Here is a 9,908-nt window from a genome sequence, read left to right as displayed (position 1 = left end):
GATGGCGGCTGCCTGTGTGGCGACCCGCGACCATGGAGATATAAACAGCTTTTTATAAGGTAAAAATAATAAAACCCTTGTTTTATTATTTGTCTGCAATGATTAGACATGTTTTTTTATTATTGTCATTAGCGATTATCTCAATTTCGGCTAAAAGAATTGACAAAATCCTACACACTGTGCCTTTGAGGTGGAAACATGTTACTTTGGTTTTAGCCATGCTAATATTAGCATTTAGCTCATCCTTCAAGTCAGAATAACTTTTTCAAACCGAGGTTGTTCAAGGTATTTTCTACAACAGGTAAGATGATTAATTGTTTACAACCTTTCAACTAAACCTCACGACAAATGAATTGAAATATTTAAATTTGTAAAACCATACCTCTTTGTGTCACTGAGGCTTTTGTTTGTTGTGTATCCACTGGTGGATGGGTTCTGTGATTCGTATTTCTATTTTTAATCCGAGTTTAAAATGTAAAAACACACTCCTGTGAGTGGAGCTTTGTTGGGCGTTAGTCATTAGGGAGCAGTGACAGGTATTTAGTGTTTATGGTTCCTGTGTGTTGAAGGATGGACTCCTTCCCTCAGGAGAGTATTGTGTTTCTCTGCAGAGGCCTCATCTGGCGCTGACTGACAGGAACTAGATGCCTCTGGAGGATTCCAGATTATCACAACTTCTGCTCTAATTGTTTAAACGGAACAAGGACGATGGGCTGGATGCTCTACCTTATTTCATGCTCCTTGTTGGTGTCGATGATTTTGTCTCCTTTGATGGAGGAGCCATCTTTGGTCCAGACGACCTGAGGGGGAGGGTACGCCTCGAAGTCCACTCTCAGCTTCACGTTCTCCTGAAGCTTGGCTGAAATGTTCTGATGCAGCACAGGCTTCACGTCCACAAAACCATGTTCTAATAGAGAAAAATACACATCCGTAAACTTCAGTTACAATAGTCTGTTCAATGTATACACTGCATTTGATGGATCTACTGAAATTAACATAAAAACATTTTAAATGTAAGCTGTGTTTTCCTATTTCATGCTTCATGTATCATCAGTTACTGAATGAAAATCTGCTAGTGAGTTTTCACAATAAGAGCTTGAACTACATTGATTTTCTCTTGATGTTGGATTCAGAAGGGCCGGAAAACAATAACACTAATATTCTACGTCTACAGCTGGTCAAAACAAATCCAGGGGTTTAGGGGAACATCTGGCCCATAAGTCTGTTCACATTTCATGTCCGAAAGTGTTTTTATGAGAAGCAAAAAAGGACAAACAGCTGCACCTATTTGAGTCAACTGATGGATTTCTYCACAAGTTCTCTTTAGGGTCTATTAAGACCAAAGAAACCACTTGATGTGGGAGTTAAAGTCATGATTTCATTTTTTTAATGAAATACAGCAGATAGCCATGTTTTTGTTCATGTTTGAGAATTTGCAGCCACAACACGTGTCTTTTCCATTAACATGTTCAGTAGAAAACCCTCTTCTGACCTCCAGTCTCCATCAAACATGGGGGTTCGAGCTATTTAAAGGGTTTTCTAAACAGAACACCCCTCAGTGCAGATGGAGTAAGCCTTCACAGACCTGTAATGACTACAGTGGTGGGGACAGAGCATGGAAGACTTCCTCATAAGGAGGAATCCTGCTCTCGCTCTGCTGTGTGCTCGTGTTTAAACACAAATCTAAGTTACACAAACACATGGTCACCTAAGAGGCTAAATATAAAGCCGCTGTGATTCGCGGGTGTTTTTATTTAAGTTTATCACTCAGGGGTTTCACACTGAGGTTTGTGTCACATAATCCACAGAAACTCAAAATGGATCTTTCTTTCCTTTTAAACACAGCTTTCATCCCCACATGAACGCCTCAGTGTTAACATAAAAAACAGTCTTCTCTATATTAACTTTAATAATAACAATAATCTGCAGACAATCAGTGTGTTTGCTTTCTTTTTGTGTGTTTGTGTGTCTGACCGAGCACGGTGATGTTGATGCTGGTGAAACTCATTTGGCCGTAGACCTCGGAGACCTCGCAGACGTAGGTTCCGCTGTGGGCCACCTTGACATGAGGGAAGAAGAAGCTGGAGTACACGACGGACGAGCCGTACGTCACAGGTTCGACCTCAGGAGAAAAGAAAACAAAGACATGGAACGTTTTCTATCACGAAGGACGTCGTTGAACTATATGCAGGTCAAGATTTGCTCAATAAAGCACGACTTTGGTGTTTTAGACGAACATCATCTTATGTCGAGAAATAATGGAGTTTTAGCTGTTTATGGTCAAGACTTAGAAATAACTTCATGTGCAATCTCATGTACCAACCCAATGACTCTCAGCTACTTTGATGTTGACTCCAAAAAGTTAAGGGCAAACTTTTAACCAAAGATCCGATGCACTCAGCTAGTGCTAGCCGTTTGTGTTGTGGCTGACTGTAAGTATTACCACACCAAATATTAGGTTTATGTCTGTGAAATTTACTAGGTCATAGTTATTTTTGTGTGCTCTTTTTTTAAAGGTCAGTTGGCTTTGGCAGCCATCTTGAAATGGACTGACTCCAAAAGTTAAGTCACTTGTAGATTTACATCCAGTGATTACTTTTTTTTGCAAGTTTCATTAAAGGGATCCCCGATTAGTTGTAACATTCGACTTTATTTGATAAACATATATTTTAACTGTAAAATGAAGACTGTTAAAATACTGTAGGCTGTTTAGTTTTTATAATTTTTAAACTAAAAGTTTAAAAATATATTACACGGACAGGCCCATTTTATTTACACACAAAGCATTCTGGGTAAATGATGACATGGTGTGAGGCTGCTAGCGAGCTATATCCATACTGAAGGTTAATCTTGGACAATATCTGATGATTGACTCTTTTAAATGAAACCAGAGAGCGTTGACAGAGAGGAGAAGGAAGAAATGACTCAGCCTGGAACTGAAAATATGGATGGAGGACAACAGAGCTGCTTCATGGAAGAAGAACCTCAGCTTAGCCTGTTAGTTTTAACGTTAGCCCCGACACTATCACCATATATATGTATTAGCTCAGCGCTACACATTCTCCTCTCGTCACTGAAGTCCTCCATCCACATGACAGAGAGGGGAACGTAAAAATGACTGTCTGCAACTGAAAATATGGATGGAGGACCTCAGTTTAACTTGTGTGTCGCGCTAGCGCCGAGCTAATACATATAAGGCAATATAGCATTGGCGCTAGTGTAAAGGCGAGGTTCTTCTTCCATGAAGCAGCTCATGTTGTCCTCCATCTATATTTTCAGTTACAGGCTGAGTCATTTCTACCTTCTCCTCTCTGTCAACGCTCTCTGGTTTCATTTAAAAGAGACAATCGTCAGATATTGTCCAAGATTAACCTTCAGGGTGGATATAGCTCGCACGCACCACGGACCTATCCACATCATCATTTACCCAGAATGCTTTGTGTGTAAATAAAATGACTCCGTGTGAATATGAATTTTTTTTAATTTACAAAACTAAACAGCCTACAGTATTTTTACAGTCTTTATTTTACAGTTAAAATATATGTTTATCAAATAAAGTCTAATGTTAAAACTAATCGGGGATCCCTTTAAAATTAGTTTTTTGGTACATGAAATATTTTGTTAACAAACAAAAACACAATCGCCCGTCTATTATAATAATAATAATTTAAAAAAGCCTCAAGAAGAAACAGATCACTTGGTCCAATCCCCACGCTGTTCGTATTGTTAAAACAAGTTCACAGGAGGATACAAATCGAGGTGTGTCTCCACATCTTGATATAATTTGGGCCCGGCCATGAGGCCGAGCAGGGATTACAAAAAAGGGGGGAAACAAAAGCGCTTGTTCTGCCTCACTCCCACTCACCTCCCTGTAGGGGACATCCCAGATAAACAACACCAGGTCGTGTCCGCGCACCGTGCAGTTTACAGTCAGCGCTTCTCCCTGCTTCAGGACCGTCTTCGAGGCGCTGATGTAAGGGTCGAGCTCATCAGAGGCTGGGACGAGGAGAGAGACGATGGACACGAGATGTGACAAAGCAGAGTGCAACACGCTGACCTCAGTCATCATCAATCTTTAAGTAGTTGCAAAAATAAACAACATCTGAATCTAATAAGTCAAAGCTGAATTTGACCTTTGATCTCTTCGGTTCACATTTCCATAAAAGGGCAAATTGCTCTTTGATGTTTTTTTTTCTTTTTGTACTGAAAAACACTTGTTGCTTTCAWACATATTAAAAGACTAGCATTCCTTAAAGGAATGCATATCACCCATCATCTTTCAGGGTAGAGGTTTAAACTAAAATCATAAGAAAACAACAACAGAGTTCAAGTCAAACGTTGTAAATAATGATCAGCACAGTCTCACCAGATGCAACAGTGTATGTGCTGGCGATACATCTCAGCTCCCACCAAGCTAAATTTTAGCCCATTATCTGTAAAACTAACTGGGTTATAACATTTACGAGTCAAACTGAAGGCCTATGGGCCAAATCTGGCCCTTGGTAACAATGACAGAAATTGGCCCTTGGCTTGGATCAGAATTTGAATTTTGGCCTTATTGTGTTACTGAGTTTGACACCCCTGTTTTAGAGCCACAAAAACATCATCGCCTTTGGCCTTAGGCCTTTGTTGGTGGATAATAAACAAGAAATCATGAGCTCAATAAGGCTTCATCTCTCAATCTTTTCACCAGTCAATAAATTTATAACAAAAATGCTGTGATCTCATTAAATACACAATGTATACCAAAAAAATACATATTTTTTCTTTTGTTGTGCTCTGTTAGAAAGAGATGAATTATTTTTCATAGTTTGGGTGTTGACTGAGATTGAATGTAAGACTGTTTAACTCTGTGTGTGTGTGTTCCTCTCTGAAGTTACTGTAAATATGATTACCAAACCATGACTCTAGGCAAACTCTTTGACCTACCATAAATAGTGATGACGTTAAAAGCCTCGGAGTCTTTCACCTCCCCGTTCAGCTCCCCACGACACACGTATGTCGTGTCCTCCAGCAGTGCCTTGAACCCCTCGGTGGGATCATACAGGCCTTCAACGGCCTGGTCGTTGCCCTGCTTATACAGGGTGACTGTGATGTTCGGATTAGTAACCACGCATGGAATGATGCCTTCTTCACTGGTCCTTGCCACCATGCCATGAGGGCTTTTTACAAACCACACCTCAGGATCTGCAGCGAGACACGATTCAGCATTTTATTTTTTAATGTTAATTTTTGTTACAATCTAGCTATGTTTGCGTAACTTGTGTTATTTTAGCCATTCGTCTTTCAAAACGTTCGGCTCATTTAGAAAGTTGTCTAGTATGACTTGAGTTTTGTAACCTTCATACTTTTCAGTACATTTAACTTTATTTACATATAATTTCTCCATAGAAATACATTGAGATGTCTTCAGTTATTGCAAAAAATTATCTTCGAAATCAGTTTCAGCATTCATGCTCTGTTTTTTATACACCTTTTACTGTTTATCTACCATTTTTCTATTTTTAGCTTCTAGCTAGCCTTTAGCTACATATAGTTTTTAACTACCCGTAGCCTTTTGCTACTAACATTAAGCAAGAATTTTTGTCCTTTTGGCTAGCATTGTCCTTTTCCCTTTTCCTTTTCCAGTAGTTTTTCTTTTTAGTTTTTAGCCAGTGTTCTGCTTCTTTAGCTTGTACTTTGCTTCTTAGCCAATGTTTTGCTTCTTTATAAAATTTTCTGCAGCCTTCTCCTTTTTTCTTTAGCCTTTTCAGTAGCAAGTGTGTTGCTTCTTTTAGCTAGTGTTTTGCTTTATTTTGCTAGTGATTTCCTTTATAAACTGTTCTTATCCCTTTAGCTAGCATTTTGCACCTTTTAGCTTTTGGCTAGTGTTCTCCTTTTTTCTACAGTTTTCCAATAGTTAGTGTTTTTCTTTATAGATTTTAGCCATTCTGCTCATTTTAGCTGGCATTTCGCTTCTTTTAGTTTTTGGCTAGCATTATTTTTTTCTTTAGCTTTTTCTAGTAAAAAGTGTTTTTATTTTTAGCTTTTAGCTAGTGTTTTTGCTTCTTTTATCTTCAACACCTTGAGTTCTGCTTCTTCAGCAGGTTTCAGGGAAGTAAATCAGCTCCGAGCATTCACACTGCATCATCACAAACAGTGCAGTTTCATGCAGTGTAACGTCAGGCAGCATTATAAAATGAAACTTGAAGGTAAATGAYCCGGGCCTCACCTGGAACAAACACCGCTGTCTCCTTGGTTTCCCCAGATTTTAGATCTTGGCACTGATACACACCAGTATGCTTCCAGCTCACATTCCTCAGCGTCAGAACACTTGATACGTCGCTTTTCACAATTTGGTACCCCTGATGACCATTTTCATCTTGCTCACTTAGATAGGCGTCCATGTCGTCCCTTTTAAATTCCCAGCTCTCATTGAAGCCGGAGCAGGTAAGGGTGAAAGTGGCGCCTCGGGTCAGGACAAACTCGTTGGCATCAGGTGTGATCTTCAGGCAGGACACTTCAGTGCAGAAATACACCAAAGCTGTAATTTGCACACCATAAAACAGTCATTGAGGGGGGAGTGAGAGGTGGATGGAAGAGTTCAGGGGTTATATCAACAAACTAAGTCAGATCCTGTTCTATTTCAAGCTGGTGAAGGACATGAGTTGTCTGGAGCAGATGAGTAGAGTGGAGCATCAGTGACACAACAGGACCTCAAAATAAAAGAGGCCCCTCTAAATGCATCTTTTTTATTTAGTGCACCAAACCACTGTGTTATCTTACTACTTGTTTAAAACAGTCTGAATTTATCTCTATAATTAACACAATATTATTAAATTACACATTTCAGAGTGCAACTTCTTATTAATTCTGAAGCAAATTTAAAAAGAAAATAATATTTAGATSCTTTCGAATTAATAAATTTATTGGCTTAACGCTCTTCTGCAGTCCTAACTCTTTCTATACGTTTTCACTTTTTGTTTAAAGCATGGAATTAAATTCTCACCTGTAAAMATAGGCGTCAGGTGGAGCACGAATGCTGACACCTTCCTCATGGCGGCTGCTTTCTATGACCACGTTATTCTGCAGACAGATGATGCAAACGCAGAGAAACATCAATATTTTAAAGAAATCTGTCTTAGTTAACAGTTATTAGTAAAAAATGTAAATCAAAGTTTAAAAAAAACAATGGAAAATAGAGTTTTGGCTCCTTTTCCAAGTGAATGTCTGTACGTGAGGGAACATGATGAACTTAATCTGACAGATCAACTCCTGCTTTCATCAGCTCAGGTTGGTTGGTGTGAATAAGCAAATACAACAAGTTACATGTTGAAATATTCTGCTTTCAGAGAATGAAATCATGCCTTGCTTGTGCTAAAAAATCAAAAAGCACATGATTGGTCACGAAGCTGCTTTCTCTTCTGACACAAAGAATCTGAGGTGGCGACGCAGCTCACCCTGTAGGTATTTGATGCCTCACTGCACCGGGACAGAGCGACAGTGTCCGCCTCTTTGTGCTCTTGCTTCACCAGCATTCTGCCCACTGACAAAACGGGTCACTGTGTGCAGCTTTGGAGCACCCTCACTTATCGTGTAAAGCTCTACACAAATAAACGTGCATCGCCTTGCCTCACCGGCAACAATCCTGTGTCCAAGATAATCTAGAGCCACGCTGAGCAGTCACTCGGTTTTGGGTGTAAACAAAAGTGAAAATGAGGGTATTCACTGACAGGAAAGGTTGCYTATCATGTTGTGTATCAATGTAACATCTGCAAACCGATTCAAAACGTTCCCCATCGTCCCATCAATAACTTTAACAGCTCAAGACTCTAATATTGGAACTTTACAGCTGAGGAGGTCAGAGGCAGAAGATGGAAATGGGGAAGGGTGGTTTGTTGTTATGTTTGGAACGGGAGGTGGGGTGGTGTGGGGGGGGGGGGTGTTGGGTCAGGGACTGCAGCACACAGACGTCTGGAAACAGTTAAGGATGGATCACAGGCCTGAACGCATGAGGGTGGGAAAGAAAAAGAGGGCGGAAGTGCGAGTCTTGGGAAGAGCGAGGGTGGAGGAGGAAGAGAGTGAGCCAGCGAGAAAAAAATGTGAAATGTTGCTTAAGAAATCTTGTACCARTTAACTTTTTTTTTTGCTCCACTGGATTTAAACTTTACAACCTCTATTTTAAGACTCAGTACTATTTTAGGTTATTGTGTAATAAAAACCGCGTGTTGGAATATATTCAACTTTTTATCTCAAACCTAATTTTCATTCATAAGTGAAGTCATTTMTGATGACCCTCTTAAAGCGACAGCTCAGAGATTTTTGAAGTTGGGTACTGCAGAAAGAGCATGAACAATTATCATCTCACCTGTTGTAGATAGCTTTATGAATGACTTATTTTTAAAGAAACAAAGTTAAATTCTGACAGGATTAGCTCACTAACAGATAATCTGAGCCAAATATCAAATATGTTGTATCTAGAGCTTTGACTGGAACCTGGAAGTTGAAGCCAAAACAGGACCAGCTTCCCTGTAGAGTGGTTCCAGTACAAGTGTTAGGTAGTGGTGTCCCAACATCAATATCGGTACTAATCCCAGCATTTTTACAAGTATTTTTACTTGTTCAAAATGCCTCGATACTAGGGACCTGTATCGATACCAGATTCAATACTTCTTTATTATTTTTAAAATGTTGCAACAGTACATATATCCTGGTTTAAATTGGATTTCTTCCAGTCAGAAGGGCTGTAGGTCTATATGGAAAGAGGCACATCTTGTTTTAAATAAAAGTCTTTTTAAAGTCATTATGTAATGTTTAAGTTCTAACTCAGTAAGTACTCTTTATCTGTACTCGGAATTGGCAAGTACCCAAACTGAAGTACTCGTACTTGGTTTGAGAAAAACTGCCTCGCCACATAAAAGAACAAAACGTTGCCCTAAATATTTTTTAAGTTGTTGACTTTTGTTGATAAGATAGTTCTTGCTGCTGTATGTTTAAATATTAGTTTTTAAACATGTTTAGCTGTAACTAAATATTTCAAAGGTTTAAAGTGCCTTTAGTCTCCTTTGGGAGAAGTTTGTGTTGGAGAAAATAATATGTTGCACAGAAAACACATTTCATGCTTAGAGGAAAGGRCATGTCATGAGCCTGAAGTCCCTCATCTTTAGACGTTGTTTCAGCATGTTCACAGCAATTGGCCAGTCCTGTGTGTGATTGGATTACTGAAAAACTATATTATTCCTCAAGCTAGTGTGAGTCAGCCGTATTGGATTTTGAGGTCTGGGCTGGTCAAGAATCTCTGATCTTCACCTTGAAACTCAGAAAATCTGACTTCCTTGTACAAAATTAACCACCATAAACCCAAGTTTTCCAAATTGGGGTCAATGAACTGTCTGCAACAGGTAAGATATTATCTTTGCATAACCTCTTCAGGTAACCCTCTTTTAAAAAATCTGAACTATCACTTTAATAATATTTGGTTGTTATGTCTTAAATTATTAGATAGATTAAACTCTTTATTAGTTTTGAGGATTTGTCATAAAATTCAAGCCAGTTATTCAAACCAGAAACATGTGTCCCTAAATTAACAGATTTGGGCCCTTTTGCTCAAAGAACACAAACAGCTCAAAGGTTTCGAACAGCTCCAAGATCACAACTGACCCATTTCCTCCTCCGCCTCCTGGTTCTAATAAAAAGGAGGTTAAGTAAGAACAGATAGACAGATGGAGGGGAGCTTTTTTCTCTCTGTTTTGCTGATGTTACAAGTGAAACTTTTCACATATGAAAGARAATTCACGCTGCACGCACATGCTGAGCAGTGCGTGCACAGGCAACGTAGTTGTATCCCAGCCAAAATGTCCCCTTCTCAAAACACACACTCACACATGCACGCACGCACACACACACACACACACACACACACACACACA

General features: G+C 39.4%; 1 protein-coding gene across 1 annotated transcript in view; it reads right to left on the bottom strand.

The window, feature by feature from the left end:
- The window catches only part of pdgfrb (platelet-derived growth factor receptor, beta polypeptide), a gene marked incomplete at its 5' end in the record, with an annotated part of 38,597 nt that overhangs the window by 17,439 nt on the left and 11,250 nt on the right, over window positions 1-9,908 (bottom strand). Inside the window, 6 exon segments of the mRNA XM_014008149.1 lie at window positions 727-907; window positions 1,975-2,122; window positions 3,866-3,996; window positions 4,930-5,187; window positions 6,212-6,523; window positions 6,989-7,065. Coding sequence (XP_013863603.1) covers window positions 727-907; window positions 1,975-2,122; window positions 3,866-3,996; window positions 4,930-5,187; window positions 6,212-6,523; window positions 6,989-7,037 — 1,079 coding nt within the window.

Source organism: Austrofundulus limnaeus, unplaced genomic scaffold, assembly GCF_001266775.1.
Source record: "Austrofundulus limnaeus strain Quisiro unplaced genomic scaffold, Austrofundulus_limnaeus-1.0 Scaffold1, whole genome shotgun sequence".
Lineage (NCBI taxonomy): Eukaryota > Metazoa > Chordata > Actinopteri > Cyprinodontiformes > Rivulidae > Austrofundulus > Austrofundulus limnaeus.
Note: the sequence above shows the minus strand (reverse complement) of the source record. Positions and strands in the feature narration are given on the sequence as shown.